This window comes from Xyrauchen texanus, chromosome 12 (assembly GCF_025860055.1).
Source record: "Xyrauchen texanus isolate HMW12.3.18 chromosome 12, RBS_HiC_50CHRs, whole genome shotgun sequence".
NCBI lineage: Eukaryota > Metazoa > Chordata > Actinopteri > Cypriniformes > Catostomidae > Xyrauchen > Xyrauchen texanus.
In genome coordinates this window covers 31,212,932-31,230,556 of record NC_068287.1, presented here as the reverse complement: position 1 = coordinate 31,230,556, position 17,625 = coordinate 31,212,932, and the positions used below count along the sequence as shown (strand labels likewise).

General features: G+C 38.9%; 1 protein-coding gene across 11 annotated transcripts in view; it reads right to left on the bottom strand.

Annotated features, from left to right (window-relative positions):
* LOC127652976 (RNA binding protein fox-1 homolog 1-like) overlaps positions 1–17,625 on the bottom strand; it is a 393,043-nt gene that overhangs the window by 11,733 nt on the left and 363,685 nt on the right. For all 11 annotated transcript variants that reach the window (XM_052139431.1, XM_052139432.1, XM_052139433.1 and 8 more), the window contains 3 exons: positions 15,792–15,930; positions 14,868–14,907; positions 7,853–7,917 (listed from right to left, as the gene is read on the bottom strand). In XM_052139431.1, the coding sequence (XP_051995391.1) occupies positions 7,853–7,917; positions 14,868–14,907; positions 15,792–15,930 (244 nt within the window). The remainder of the gene's footprint in view (positions 1–7,852; positions 7,918–14,867; positions 14,908–15,791; positions 15,931–17,625) is intronic.

The following is a 17,625-nucleotide window of genomic DNA, read 5'->3' as shown; positions in this document are numbered from 1 at the left end:
ATCGGATGCGAGCAGTGCATCACGTCAAGTCAAATGCAAACACCCCCATTAAAATCAACGATGCTGTATACACTATATATGTCTGGCACATTGCGCCGACTGTAGATGGATGCCCTGTTTTATTTCCGGCACGCTGCAGAGCTACTTCAGCCGCTTTATTAACCCACCAGTTTTTAAATATCAAATGTGTGAATTTCTTTAACAACAATTTACATTTATATAGCACTTTTCTAGGCACTCAAAGCGCTTTACATAGTATAGGGGGAATCTCCACAACCACCACCAGTGTGCAGCATCCACCTGGATGATGCGACGGCAGCCATAGTGCGCCAGAACGCCCACCACACACCAGCTATTAGTGGAGAGGAGATGGTAGAGTGATGTAGCCAATCCAGAGATGGAGATTGTTAGGAGGCCATGATAGATAGGGGCCAATGGGGGAAATTTGGCTAGGACACCGGGGTTAAACCCCTACTCTTTACGAGAAGTGCCCTAGGGATTTTTTTTTAGCCATTAATTTCATTTTATTCTATATTTAAATAACATCTGACGTTACATCAAAGCCAGGTCGGGATGACTAATTCAACTCTTGTACACAAAATGGTTACACTCAGGACCTTCAGGACAAAAATGTTCCCATTGAAACCCATTTAAACTGCAATATTTGATCCCAGTGCCATTTAAGTATAAAATCATGAATTCTACAAATGTACACTTTTATTACAGAGCCCTGGCTTCAAAATTATATATATATATATATATATATATATATATATATATATATATATATATATATATATTATATTTCCCACCAAATGGCTCCATTTTTCTCATGTTTAGCCTATGGAGCAAATACATGCTTTTTCCCTATATTGTGTTTGCTGTATTATAGAGCACTACAGGCCAATTGAATAAATGATGCAGCTAAAATTGTGTGGGTGTGTTGGTATGGATGTCAGAGTGTGTTTTGTGTGTGAAATTAAAATCCTGAAAATGAATGAATATTTGGTAGTTATGTTTAAGACTGATGTTGGTTAAAAACTAACTAATTGAAAGGGGAAAAAATATTAATATATAATATTGTTATGGCAGTTTTTTGACACTGACATTTTTGTCCTCTAAGGACCTTTGAGTAACTTTTTAAATTGACGAACAAGGATTAATTTATCTTTTGTTTCTAATCACAATGCAGCGGGTCGCAGCACATCAATAGACGTCTGCTGTTGACAGGGTGTAAGGGTAGTTCACACTGCCAATGAACAACACCAAACCCCAACATTCCAAACATTCTAAAGTTAGTAGTTAAATTTAGATTGTTGAGAATCAACTGTAATTTTCACACTATCCCAACACACACCAACATTTCAAACATTCTGAATTTGGCTGTTGGATTTAGAATGTTAATTAAACATAACTGTCATAAACTGTCCTACATGGTTAAAGGTGCTGTAGGCGATTTTAGCCATTTTGAAACTTCCACGAGACTGAGCCGTTCAATTAGACAGGCCCCCTCTTTCCAAAACGCCGCCCTCCAAAGATAGCATTGAGACCGACACCGAACAGTAGAGTAGTGCGTCTTCTAACGGTTGTCAAAAACACAAGTAGCAAAATAACGCCCTCAGTTGACAATTGTTATGAATCTGAAAATGACATTAAACCTGAATGTTCCACTTCAACTATTACATTATGAGAATGTGTAAAATAATTGAAAGGCAGAAAGCATATCAAAGTCTTCTGATTGGCTGATCAAACATTTTAGTTTGCTGTTTACACAGTTGGGTGCTGTCACAGAGACCGATATCTCAGGACTTATTTCAATGATATCTTTCAGAAAGAAGGAACATTTTTTGCATACTATTCCATAAAAAAAATCACTTACAGTACCTTTAACACACTGATCCACCAATACCCAACAACTGTTGGAAGTTGGCATTTGTTAGAATTTATAGGGGTAGAGTGAACAGGTCTTTAAAAAACGAAATGCAGGTGAGGCAATTACAAGATTATGTTCTTCCCTGATTTGCACAGAACAGGGATAAATAAGAAGAGACGAAAAATATGGAGCGGTTTGATGCTTTTTTGCTCCCGCTTCCCACTGCCTCACTTTGCACTCAAATCTCGTAGGTCATTGCTGCTTTCTCTCTTGTCGGAAGCCTGGCCAGACTTCAAACAATTTGAAATGTATTGCAGCATCTGTGACTAGTTACAGCGTGTCTCACAAGTGGGCACACTACGGTGACAGGCAAGTGCTGAAAGCTGGTCTGGTCTGATACAATTTCGGTCGCAGAATATCTCAGATTTAAAGACAAAGTCCCCACCAAAATTTCAATTCTGTCATCATTTACCCTCTCTCATGTTATTCCAAAACCTTTAAACTTTTTTCTTCTGTGGAATACAAAAGGCGAGAAGCTTCAATCTTGAAGGGTGCACTTTGCTTTAGAGCTGCCAGGAAGCTGATGTGGTTGCTATAAAGCTAACAAGCCAATGAGATCAGCTCTAGGAAAGCAGAGTGTCAGAGTGCAGGAACTCGTTAAGATAAAGCTTTGGTGTATTGATAACTGCCACCATGAAAGAGATGAACTCAAAATGCTTGCAGGATTAGTGGAGATCAGAGGCGATATCTTTCATGTGAAGTGATAACATCTAACAACGCTGAGAGGTTATTTTAATCAGACTGAATGACTAAACTCCAACTGTCTAAAAACGTTACTCATTAAGAAATGAATAATTAATTTTTATGAGGAAAGAGTTATAAGTAATTTACATTACAAATGAATAATTCAATCATTCAAATCTAAAAAATGTAAAAAATGTATTACCTCTCAATAAAAATCATTTATAATCTCGATTATAAAAGACTAGTCTTAGGCAAAGTAATTTGCTGTAATTTGCACTGGGGTCCTAATTGTATGTTTGGCTGTGGTTTCAATTTCCCAAAGCTCCTATTATTCTCTAAATGTGGCTACAGGTAAACAAAATAATTCAGATGTTATGGAGAGGACTCTTCATTTACATAATCAATCAAGTTTTTGCAGAGACCCAAACAATATTAAGTAAACTTTCAGAATTTAATTAGTTGGAGCATTTGCATTAGCTCTGCCCACTGGCAAAGCAATAACCATTTCTACTTTTAACATAACTACATAGTTTAATACAAACTAAACCAAAGGCAATTTTAAGGGGTTCACAGAAAATACTGAAGGAGAAACTGCATTTGAAGAATAAGGTGTCTCAATGAATAAACAGGCATGTATTTTGCCTTTTGACCTTATCTGTTCCATTTCTACATTTAATTCAGTTCACTAAATTTATTTAGCTTAATACACTTTTTTAAATGTTCCCTCCCGTATCTACATCTCTCCCATTTGTATTTAACATGGATTCTATTCCCTTTGGGTTATACACAAATAAAAAACATCATCTTTAATCATTTAGCTCAGACAAGCTAGTGCACATGATCTTTACATGATTGCTTAACAGGAAAGTAATCTAACCAACTGAAAATCAGATTAGCTCTATACCGTAAAAGATGTCTCATAACGAAACACACACAACATGTACAAGGGTCCTTGAAATCAATAACACTGTTTTGTAAGATTGTCTGACTCCGAATCTCTAAGGACAGTATACTGTATTTATCCAGAGAAGTCCCTGCATGTAAGGAGGACACATATGGTTATTTTATTGAACTGATCATGAAACTGCACTGACCTTAAGTAAGGCAACACTTCCAGCACTAGACTCTCTAAAACATACAGCTCACAGTCGGCAAACTTTAGAAAGTGTGCTTCTAAAACAAGACCTTGATGTGAATCATCCTCATTCATGGCTAATGATCTGTCTTTATGGTGGAACTTAGATCTACAGATGCACACACACTCTGATTACATAAACATGATGTAATGATGATGATCACCACTCACAACTGGTTGGGTGTGTTACACAGCACACGACTCATCAAGAGGCATGCAGGGATACTGTTGACAGATTATGACAGCGCTGCTAAGATGACATGGTAATCAAGTGTTGCTTCATCTAGTAAGGGCTGCACAAAATCAGTTGTTACATGTTGGATGACAGCATTACGATCATTATTTGCCATTAACTGTCATGAGCAGATATGCTTTCATGTCATGCAAATGTTTTACAATCATATCAAGACTGAGAATTTGCTTTATTCTTGATTGCGTGCCATCTGCAATAAGCTTACACTCACAATTGACAAGAGAGGGGAAAAAAAGGAAAAGGAAACAAAATCAGCCAAGACAATTTCATCTGGTCGATCTGCCAAACAGGCTTTTGTCTCATCTCTGAGGAACTGTCAGGTCTATCCCAATTCATTCTGCAGTTACAGTTGGTTCCAGTGGCGTACGGCAAATCTTTCGGGCCCCCCCGAAAACCATGAAGTTTTGACATTATTCACAAGCGTTTGTATTGGGGTTGGAATAGTATCACGGATGGAGACAGACAGTGATGTCATTTTGGGCAATTTAGCCCTGTTTTGAAGGGATAGTTGACCACCATGTTGCTTTAAACCTTTATGACTTTCTTTCTTCAATGGAACACAAAAGGAAATGTTAGGCAGAAAGTTAGACAAAAAATACAATGAAAGTGAATGGTGACTAAGGCTGTCATCTCATTTTTGTGTTCCATGAAAGAAATAAAGTCATATATAAGGGTGAGTACATGAGGATTTTCATTTTCATTTTGGATAAACTATCCTTTACATGTTGTGTAAAGGATAGTTTGCAAGTTTCTAGATATCTGTCATATAGAAAGTGTCTAAATCTAAATCTGGTGAGCTGCAGCAAGTCCACAACTGGAGATAAAATTTTTTACCAATTAATGTAAAGAATGAGAGCAATTCTGCAATTCCAGAATGGAGTTCTATTCCATTCTCTCAGGCAACTGGACTGGAAAAGGCTCCTACAATGTCTTAACACTGCTGTTGCACAATCTCAATCATTGCACATCTTGTACATTCAGTCCGCTGTGTACGCAAATCAATAACGAACATTTAAGCATGCTATAGGCCTACATTTTTTCCCACAATTGTAATTCCTGTGTAAATAGATTTATGCTCACTCTGTCTGGCATTAAAAAGTCTGTGTAAACACTATTCTATGTGGAATAAAATCACTCTAGATAGGCAAGTTTAACTATAACATAATTGGCTTTTAACGCTGTGGTTGGGGGGCTGCAGGGATGTCTCGTACGCCAGTGGTTGCTCCACCATAGATGCATTTCACCATTACATTTGCAATGACATCTCATTTGATTTAATTTGCCAATTAGTGCACTGGGCACCATGATATTCCCCATCACCACTGAAGAGTGGAATTAGGCTAATAAATCATGCTGGCCTTTTTTGCGTGCCTGTCTCTGCTTGTGAGAAAGGGAGAGAGTTTGACCTCAGAGGAGTAAAGGTGAGAGAGAACAAGGCCACCTCGGTGGGGGTGGGGGCGTTAAAGGGGTAGTTCACCCAAAAATGAAATTCTGTCATCAGTTTCTTCCCCTCATGTCATTTCAAAGCTGTATGACTGTCTTTCTTTCGTGGTACACAAAAGGAAAGATTTTAAAAAATGTCCTGTGGGGTTTTTTGGGACAGCAGATTTCAAGCTCAAAAAGGATGCAAAAGCACTTTTAAAAAGTAGACAATACAACTTGTGTGAAGTCTTTTAAAGCAATACAATAGCTTTGTGTGAGGAACAGAACAAAATTTAAAGGGATAGTTTGCCCAAAATGTAAATTCTCTCATCATTTACACACCCTTGTGCCATTCCAGATGTATGACTTTCTATCTTCTGCTGAACACAAAATAAGTTTTTAGAAGAACATTTCAGCAATAAAGGTCCTCACAATGCAAGTGAGTGGGTACCAAAATAAATATATCTTCAGAAGTGATATGATAGGTGTATAATATTCTCCTCCCTGCCCAGTAGGTGGCAATATGCACAAAGAATATGAATCATCAAAAACAAAAGAAGAAGAATGTGAAAGTGTAGATTATTTTATTAAAAAAGGATTTAAACATTGATCTGTTTCTCACCCACACTGATCATACCACTTCTGAAGACATTTAACCACTGGAGCCATATGGATTACTTTTATGCTGCCTTTATATGCTTTTGGAGCATATATATTTTGATACACATTCACTTGCATTGTATGGACCTCCAGAACTAAAATATTTTTCTAAAAAATATCTTTGTTTGAGTTCAGTAGAAGAAAGGCATACACATCTTGGATGGAATGAGGGTGAGTAAATGATGATTTTTTTTGGGGTGAACTATCCATCCCCTGAACAGAGCAGTTAACCACTATATACACTCACCTAAAGGATTATTAGGAACACCATACTAATACTGTGTTTGACCCCCTTTCGCCTTCAGAACTGCCTTAATTCTACCTGGCATTGATTCAACAAGGTGCTGAAAGCATTCTTTAGAAATGTTGGCCCATATTGATAGGATAGCATCTTGCAGTTGATGGAGATTTGTGGGATGCACATCCAGGGCACGAAGCTCCCGTTCCACCACATCCCAAAGATGCTCTATTGGGTTGAGATCTGGTGACTGTGGGGGCCATTTTAGTACAGTGAACTCATTGTCATGTTCAAGAAACCAATTTGAAATGATTCGAGCTTTGTGACATGGTGCATTATCCTGCTGGAAGTAGACATCAGAGGATGGTACATGGTGGCCATAAAGGGATGGACATGGTCAGAAACAATGCTCAGGTAGGCCGTGGCATTTAAACGATGCCCAATTGGCACTAAGGGGCCTAAAGTGTGCCAAGAAAACATCCCCACACCATTACACCACCACCACCAGCCTGCACAGTGGTAACAAGGCATGATGGATCCATGTTCTCATTCTGTTTACGCCAAATTCTGACTCTACCATCTGAATGTCTCAACAGAAATTGAGACTCATCATACCAGGCAACATTTTTCCAGTCTTCAACTGTCCAATTTTGGTGAGCTCTTGCAAATTGTAGCCTCTTTTTCCTATTTGTAGTGGAGATGAGTGGTACCGGTGGGGTCTTCTGCTGTTGTAGCCCATCCGCCTCAAGGTTGTGCGTGTTGTGGCTTCACAAATGCTTTGCTGCATACCTCGGTTGTAACGAGTGGTTATTTCAGGCAAAGTTGCTCTTCTATCAGCTTGAATCAGTCGGCCCATTCTCCTCTGACCTCTAGCATCAACAAGGCATTTTCACCCACAGGACTGCCGCATACTGGATGTTTTTCCCTTTTCACACCATTCTTTGTAAACCCTAGAAATGGTTGTGCGTGAAAATCCCAGTAACTGAGCAGATTGTGAAATACTCAGACCGGCCCGTCTGGCACCAACAACCATGCCACACTCAAAATTGCTTAAATCACCTTTCTTTCCCATTCTGACATTCAGTTTGGAGTTCAGGAGATTGTCTTGACCAGGACCACACCCCTAAATGCATTGAAGCAACTGCCATGTGATTGGTTGATTAGATAATTGCATTAATGAGAAATTGAACAGGTGTTCCTAATAATCCTTTAGGTGAGTGTATATATAGTATGCATTATATATTATGCATATGGTCTACCTGTTTGACACTTATATGGTTATTTTGCCTCCTTTTTTAAGCTTGAACGCTGCAGTCCCCATTCTTTGTAATTGCATGGAAAAAATACTACCAGTGCATTTTTCAAAAATTCTGGAAGAAAAAAGTAATATGGGCTTGGAACTACATGAGGGTGTGTAAATGATGACAGAATTTTCATTTTGTGGTGAAGTATTCCTTTAAGCGCCCCACAGGAGAACCTGGTAATGTGGTGTTGTCAGTAGTGTGCAGGCATTGGAGTGTGTCTTACCTGTCACTGTAGGCAGCGGCAGTAGCAGTAGCAGGCTGAGCGTATCGGTAGGCAGCGTAACCACCCTAGAAACACAACACACACACTCACTCACATGGGCTGCTTCACGCTCACATCAACTGTTCAACAACAGCTGTTTGGAGTTTTAGATATTTGTAAGAAAAATAGTGAAGGGAGGAGGGTGTTTTGGTTTCTTTTATGTTCTGTGACATGACAAAGACCAATGTTCCCTCTAATTTTTGTTCCATTAAGTGGACAACTGATTTGAAGCTTATTATATATGATTATAAATGAATGTGGATTATAAATAACAAATTTTTTATAATTATTAGAATTATATTTAAATTATATACAATAATCATCACTCTCATTATAATTTAAAACTAATAATAAACAACCTTATCTGTATGTCATACAATACTGATGATTGCTTGAAACAAGTTTTTCTTCCACTGCACAGGAGCACATTACAACTGCATGCCTGTGCATACGCGTAGCTAAGAGGGAACATTGATAAAGACTACACAGCTGAAATTTCATGGAGATGATGAGGCATGTGTGTTTTTGAAGAGAGAGTCAGCAGCACGCGATGAGATGCAACAACTGTCCCTCTTCATCGCATTAATTCACGCAGAGTTCATGGTATCAATGTTTGCTGATTCAGGGAGCGACCGGCACTCTCGTTGCATGCTCCAAAAGAAGAGAAACACATGTCATAATCATAGTTATTAAGTATGCATTATCTAATTACAAAGCAGCAGTCTTATGTGGGTGCACCTACTTTCTTATTCCTCTCATGCATCCATCTAAGGATTAATTATGTATCGCTGTCATTCTACACTACTTCTTTTTTGCCAGTGATGGAAAAAGAGCTAATTTCAACATGTGGAACGCTAACATCAGATGTTCAGTTAGGCGAAAAGCCCAAACAAACACCTCTATTCAAAAGCGCATATGCTGCAATGCGTTGATTTGCAAACTGGGAGAGTGGTGGGGTTCCATGTTCAATGAACCACAGTGCGAAAGGAAGCTGTCTACCTAAAATATTCCCAAATGCCTATTAGTGCTCAACAGAGAACGCTTAACGATAAAGCCATCTGTTCACCTCTGCTCTTTCTTCCTTGACTCTTTTGCTATCTTTCTCTCTCTCTTTCTCTTTCTCCAGGGCTGGCTTGGTCTACTGACCCTGTTGGTCTCTAAATGGCTGGAGTAATTACCCAACCCCACTCTCTTCACACTCACATACACTGGATATTTAGGATGGGCGGATCGATACTAAAGTATCAATACTTCCGATACTGATATCACGTGGTATCACGAATATCGATCCTCACGTAAAAATATAGATTCTTACGTTTTTTTATTTTTATTATTTAGATAACATAGACATTAATGAATCTCATAGGCTTTGAAGTGGAACAATATAATTATATTAGTGAATAGTGGAAACTTTTTTTTCTTCCACTCATCTTGATGTGCATAAATGCTAAAATACACTAGCAGTCATAGAAAACGCTCACCCTTTCAGTCATTGATTCAGTCAAGGATTTTTTATTTCTGTGGATAAAATGGGTAATTAGAGCCATTTAACATTAAAAACCCATTATTAAGGGGGGCCTGGGTAGCTCAGCGAGTACAGATGCTGACTACCACCCCTGGAGTTTGCGAGTTCGAATTCCAGGGCGTGCTGAGAGACTCCAGCCTGGTCTCCTAAGCAACCAAATTGCTAGGTTGCTAAGGAGGGGAGAGTCACATGGGTTAACCTCCTCGTGGTCGCTATAATGTGTGGATCTCACTATCGGTGGGGGATGTGGTGAGTTGTGTTTGGATGCCACTGCGGATGCCGTGAAGCCTCCACATGCGCTATGTCTCCACAGTAACGCCCTCAACAAGCCACGTGATAAGATGCGTGGGTTGACGGTCTCAGACGTGGAGGCAACTGAGATCGATTCACCCATACCTACCACACATAATGTCCCTCACCCTCCCACTGCCTCTTCGCCCACCTATGTCCTTTCACTCCAGTCGCGTGTTGGCCCTTTATCAATCTATTTCATTTACTTGCATAACAGCGTGTGGAAGGCGCCTTATCTGACACGTGGCTGTGATGCATCGGGGGCCGTATTTAAAGCCAGTGTGACCAGCAACAGAGCTTTAGGATCGAAAGGGGCCCCTTAGTCACCTGTGCTGTCATCTCTGATAGACAGGGGGTGCAGGCATTTACATGTTTCTGAAGCTCCATTAGGCTTGCTCAGCTAACCTCAGGGAAACTGACAGGGTGTGCAGGTGCGGCGAGAGCAGTGGTCAGGACTTTAACGTTGGGATGCGCATCTGGAGAGGGGCCACAATTTATCATTATGACTCATGGAGAGGGATAGATAGCACCTATCTGTCTGTAGTGTGTGTGGACATAAAGAGCGTATCATGGTTATTGATGTGCATGGTGTGTCTCTCCTACTTTTACTAGAGTGTGTGTTTGCCTGCCACAACCACTTGATGGCCTGGGCTACTTGAAAGTATTCCAGCGAGGGATATAATTCAGAATGAGTGCCTCAATGCGACCCATCTAGTGCTTTATATGTACCTATAACAACAGCTATTTTCAAAGCATCAACAGTCGTTTACTGTCGTATGTAGCAGTGTCAGAAATGTACTTTTTTTATTATATACTTAGTTCAAATAAATAAACATTTAATCGTCATTTACTCACCCTAATGTTGTTCCAAAGCTTTCTTCCGTGTAACATGGATATTAGGCATAACGTTAGCCTCAGTCACCATTCACTTTCATTGTATGGAAAAAATGTACAATGGAAGTGAATGGTGACTGAGGCTAACATTCTGCCTGAAAACTCCTTTTGTGTTTCACACAAGAGAGAAAGTAATTTGTGAGTAAACAATATCTAAATGTATATTTTTGGGTGAAGTGTCCCTTTAAATTTAGCTATGGCTTTGAGCTGAAAGCTCTTAAATTTCTATCATTATTGATGTTGAAAATGTATTTATTTGTTATGGTGTGGCTTCAGCAATGGACCTTTCTGGCTTTTCTAGAAATTAAAAGTCAGTCACATGAGGCAAGTGTAAAGCATTTCATATTACAGATTAACTCGAGAGATATAATATAACCTGTGTCATTGCCATTTATTTGATAGATTTTTCTGCCTTATTGCACCCCTGCATGTGGTACGTTTCTCTTTGTATAACTTGTTCATCTTAGCGTTGTAGTGCACATTTGTCTTTTGTACACTAGCGTAACGTCATTTTCCAGACCTTATCCAACATTCAGTAAATTTACCAGAGCACTCAACAAATTAAGATTTGTAAGAAACAAATACAGTTCTTTGGATAGTTTCTAATGAATATTAGATGATATTATTGCATCAGAACAATCAATCACAGCCACTGTGGCACTCCGCTAATGACGAGAGAACAGAGGAAGCATTAGAGCAGCCTTCCCGTCATTTCAATGCACATTTGTCCCCTGTACAATTTGTTTCATCCCAGAGGAGGGTGAATTGGGGGAGATACATCAGGCAGTGTCAGACTCAGTGAGACATGGCCTTGAGGAGAACAAGCTGTGGGTCCCTGTGAGCTAGTCCACTTCAGCACCAGAGGCATCTTCTAAAGTGTGATACTGCGGTTAAATGCAGAAGCCTGTACATTAAGACCTCACTGCATTCTGATCATTGGTACATAATGTATAGACCCACACTGAATCTTTGCCTGCAGATTGCAAACAAGATAGTTCTACTCAGCAGTCATTGAGTCTGTCCTCTGCACTTCAATAACTGTCTGATTTGGTTCAGCTATGAAATCGGACATCAGAAGACTACAAAGGGCAGTTCAGACTTCTGAGAGGATTATTGGTTGCCCCCTGCCCTCCCTTCAAGAACTATACACTTCCAGAGTAAGGAAAAGTGCTGGAAAAATCACTTTGGACCCCACTTACCCAGCCCACTACTTTTATGAATTGTGCCATCTGGCCGATGCTTCAGAGCTCTGTGCACAAGAACCGTCAGACACAGGAACATGTTATCCATCTCATTAAAACTGACCCATTGAGCAATATTTGTGTGCAATACACAGGTTAGTCTATTTATATTTATCCCTCGGACTGGGGCTCCATGCAAGATCTCACCTCGTGGGGTCTTAATGATCCTAAGAAAGGTGAGAAATCAGCCCAGAACTACACGGGAGGAGCTGGTCAATGACCTGAAAAGAGCTGGGACCACCGTTTCCAAGGTTACTGTTGGTAATACACTAAGACGTCATGGTTTGAAATCATGCATGGCACGGAAGGTTCCCCTGCTTAAACCAGCACATGTCAAGGCCCGTCTTAAGTTAGCCAATGACCATTTGGATGATCCAGAGGAGTCATGGGAGAAAGTCATGTGGTCAGATGAGACCAAAATAGAACTTTTTGGTCATAATTCCACTAACCGTGTTTGGAGGAAGAAGAATGATGAGTACCATCCCAAGAACACCATCCCTACTGTGAAGCATGGGGGTGGTAGCATCATGCTTTGGGGGTGTTTTTCTGCACATGGGACAGGGCTGACTGCACTGTATTAAGGAGAGGATGACCGGGGCCATGTATTGCGAGATTTTGGGGAACAACCTCCTTCCCTCAGTTAGAGCATTGAAGATGGGTCGAGGCTGGGTCTTCCAACATGACAATGACCCGAAGCACACAGCTAGGATAACCAAGGAGTGGCTCTGTAAGAAGCATATCAAGGTTCTGACGTGGCCTAGCCAGTCTCCAGACCTAAACCCAATAGAGAATCTTTGGAGGGAGCTCAAACTCCGGGTTTCTCAGCGACAGCCCAGAAACCTGACTGATCTAGAGAAGATCTGTGTGGAGGAGTGGGCCAAAATCCCTCCTGCAGTGTGTGCAAACCTGGTGAAAAACTACAGGAAACGTTTGACCTCTGTAATTGCAAACAAAGGCTACTGTACCAAATATTAACATTGATTTTCTCAGGTGTTCAAATACTTATTTGCAGCTGTATCATACAAATAAATAGTTAAAAAATCATACATTGTGATTTCTGGATTTTTTTTTTAGATTATGTCTCTCACAGTGGACATGCACCTCACGATGACAATTTCAGACCCCTCCATGATTTCCAAGTGGGAGAACTTGCAAAATAGCAGGGTGTTCAAATACTTATTTTCCTCACTGTATATATATATATATATGTATATGCTATATACATAATTTTTGTGTATATCTAAATATATATAATTTTTATTTTTATTCTATTTTCTATTATTATTTCTGTATTGTTTGTGCACTGGAAGCTTCTGTCACCACAAATTCCTTATATGTGTAAGCATACTCGGCAATAAATCTCATTCTGATTCTTCTGATCATTCATTGAACCCTAAAACTATACACTTACCTCAAATCTTGCATTTTTCGTTTATTTGCTTTGCTATTTTTTATTTTTTTGCATTTGAAGGAGTTTTGAATATACAGTATGTTGTTCCAAGAGATTAAGAGGTTAACTTTAATTATGATTTTCAGTTACCAATAAGAGTTTAATATTCATTAACCCGACCAGATAAATGACTGTAAATATCAGTGGTATGTGGAGACTGACCATTCTTTAAAGATGAACAAGTCTAAAGGTACAGTAGGAAAAAAAACTTTAATTCTTTTTCATTCTAAAGGTTAGAGCAAGGGTGAAAAATGGTCATGTAAAACGAAATTATGTCATATTTATTGTAAAATGTGAAAAAAATTCAGTTACATTGCAGTACTCTCAACTCTATTTAAAACATTACCAAAATTAAATCTATTCAACAGAATTCTGAAATTTTCCCTAACAATGATGAATGCTGCGAAAATAGTGTCACCATGTATCCCAGAATGCATTGCTCTATGCGTTGCTCAATATCAGTCTTTGACAGGGCCAGATCGTGATGCTACACACCCAACACCTAATCAGGCTAATCAAGCCTCAGAGAGGGATAAAGGCCGACTGGAGACTGCAGTGGGACAGAGAGAGAGAGAGAGAGAGAGCGAGAGAGAGAGATTTACGGGCAGCTGTCTGACACCTTTGTGTGTTTGTATTTTTGTTTAAGTTCCTTATTAAAATATTATTTATATTGTCAAGCCGGTTCACTCCTCCTCCTTTCCATTACTCCCTTTACACCGTTATTAATGCATGATCTCATGAAAATTATGTGACTGTGGCGATTTATTTAGCTAAATTATATTACATGGTTCATTACACATATCGTAGTGTTTCCAAGATGATATGTCCACTGAGTAGCGCTAAAATTTACCAAACAGATTAATATTTTATTGGGTTTAAAATTAGCAAAGCATCCTTCCCTAAACATTAAACCTAAACATAACTGATACTGTCAAAAAAAAGCAGACGTGACATAAAAAATGCAATTGCTGAAGCAACCATGTACATTTGTGTTGCTTCTGTGACATTTTCGGCTAATGTGTGAACTCTTTAAAGACTCGTTCTCTGGTACTTTGCATCATAAGTGTAATGTTCTAACAGTTGAGCTAACCTGCAATTAGACTGCACTTGATCAAGCTTGTAAAAGAAGCTTGTTTATGTAATGTAAACAAGTCAGTATATAGCACTGTGCAAGGAAAAGGGAGAAAAGTAAGTGTTAATGAACTGATAATCTGCAGTGATTTGTGTGAAAAGGAATACAAATCATTGTTGTTTTTTTTAGTTATATAGTGTTTATTTCACCAGGAAACTGTTGTATGTACAACGAGCCACATATAAATAATTGTATTTATAAAAATTATTTTGCAAAAATTTTGCAGTAATGTCTCTGTTACTGATACTCATGTGCTGCTGCTGGCTCACTCTTCTGCTCAAGGAACAATATTTTTGACTTGTGTGTGAAGGTAAATTGAAGTAATTAATTAGGATAGAATTCAATAATACTAACAATAAAAATTATGAATCAGCTGGTTGGTTTACAGTCAGAGGGATGAATGGGGGTGGGGTGTCATTCAAGGATGGCACTCGAATACTTACATAAATATCTGCACTATAAAATCCATCCTGGTAAACAACACTGGAAAGATGCAAACACGCACACACATGCACACAGACAAACAAAAAGAAACAAAAACATTAATTTTAAACTTTCTTACTTCATTATTAAGTCATTACCAAGTTAGAGCAAGAATGATGGGAAAGAGAACAGTTATCTCCACATAATATTTGAAAAAATAGCCACAGATTCTCTAGAAATAAACATTAAATGTATTAATTCTTTAAAACACAAAGATATAAATGTTGATGGCAAAAACAAACATTTCAGCCAACACAACACAAAGTCTACACTGACTGATTATGTTAGCAATAGTGCAAACTTACTGATGAATCATGATTTCTACATAAACAATTCGATAATTATATTTACATACAGTTATATTGTCATGTTTTAGTGTATTTGCTATGAATCTACCCTTTTGCCATTTTACACATGACACTAGACAGTGGCAGCTAGTATGTGGCCCCTGATACCTCCAAGATATCTAAACATTTCAAAACAAACTCCATCCAGTCTCCTTCAGCATCATCTGCTTGCAGTTACACACATAAAATCAGGACCAAAACATTTTTGAATCATCATTTTACTGCTCAGAGTTGAACAAATCCTTCTGCATTCAGTTGTTTGAGAGGATTTACATAATGTTACATTACAAAAAAGAAATGCTTAGGGCCATCGACCATGACAGACCGGCATGACAGTTCACTGCCATATTAACTTGCAAGCATTAAGCATGTACCAGGCACATGCTTAATGCTGCATTGCTTTGTGTAGTGAGGTACAGATGCGTGGATGTTACAGCAGTCCGGTGAGGGGGGCAGGGTTTGGTTGTCAAAAGAAAGGACTAAAGGTGAACTTGTGTGTATCTGTGTGTGAATGTGTTAGGAGGAGCTCCTACTCACCCTCCATAGGCTGGGATGTGTGGGGGAGGAGCGGCTGCTCGAAACGTATTGTAGACGGTACGACCTCTTCCTCGTAAGTGTGCTCCTCTGTACGCCGCCGCCGCTGCCGCTGTGGCTGCTGGGTATGGGAAGCCTGGCACTGTGGGGAAAACATATATGCATCAGGAACCACCACCAAGTAAATGCGAATAGATGCAAGTGAAAATGTTTTACTGTATATTTTACGTTCATTGCATCTTATAAAATGAAAGTGAATGGTGACTGAGACTTTCAGTCTGTAACATTCAGCAAAAATAACTCCCTTTGTGTTCCATGGACGACAGAAAGTCTGGGTTTGGAGGAATATTTCATTTTGGGTGAACTATCCCTTTATAGGTACAATGGCAAAAACAGCTTGTTTCATTTAAAGCCCGGGAAAATTAAAACAAAATGAAATATCACAATTAATGCAGCATGGGGTTTTTTTTTCACTTCCTGAAACTTCACTGATGATTTCCCCACTTCCTGTGGCTTAAATTGGCATATAAAATGTTTAGGGGTACATGCTCAACTTAAGTGCACATCCTAGCACAGAAACTAATTGGGTTGAGCAGTGCACTCTTATGCAGGACACATGTCCCGGGCATAAAAAAGCGGGAGCGGATTTATTGTATGGAGAATGGGGATTTCACCTGCAAGTGGTAAGCCAAGTGTGGGAGAGATGGCACATTTCTTTGTGTCACCTGTCAACGCTCTATCAATGTCATCTGAACCAGTGTCAAAAGCGAAACCACACGAGGGAGACCCAGCATGTGTGTGAAAGAGAGTGAACTGCAGCCAGAGAAAATAATAGTTTATGTACAATGTACTATGATAACTATTTTTGGTGCAAGAAAACTTGATTAACATTATACATGAAAAACTGGGACAAAAATTAAATGCTATACAATTGTAGAATATGACCACTTTAAACACCAATATACTGCCATATTAACTGTAATTGCACAAGTCTGGAGCTGTGAATAATGGTGCCCCACCCACCTTGATCAACACCAGCAATTAGTCAAAAAACTCTAACAATGAGTAATCTCCAAACTATGGGAGGCATAAAGACCTCTGAGGCTTGGTGAAAACAAAAAGCTTTATATTGTTGTTAAATGATCATTAAGTTTAATAGGGCGTCGGTGGTGAAAATGACTTTTAAGAGGCTTTATTTGAAATGGTTGAGAGATAGAAGATAATTCATTCTTTAACATTACAGGTTTTGCTAAATGAGAGAATAGAAGAATAGAATGCCTAATAGAAGTGCTGAATCTTTCATTTGGCTGACAAAAAAATTAAGATTTAAAGAAGGGGCTTGCATGATGTAGAAAGGTGAAAAAGAGAGTTCCATCTGACTCTTTGTCACCTTGGATATGTCTAGCTCTCAGGGAATAATATATAGCACATTTTAAATAGTCTTTTTTCACAGCAGATTAAATCCACGTAAATCAACACTAGATTCTACACTCAAATATTTGTAATATTTATGAAAGAAGACAACTTTTAGTGCCATTGTTTTGCCTCAATAAACAGTGTTTTATTATATACTAGTTATTACTTTAACAGCATTGAGAAGATTAAAACATGAAAGGAGATGTGATCGTGAAACAACGAAGATCAGATCTTGCATGAATCATTACAATTCGACATTAATGCAGCAGTTAAAAAGAAGGCCAGTGAAGAATCATTAGTCACATACAGTATATTCCTTCCTTCTGCGATTCCAGGCAGCCCATCTGACATCCATGTTTGAAATATGCTGCGTACACATTGCATATTTGCAATAGCTTCACTTTGATGTGTAGAATGTGTC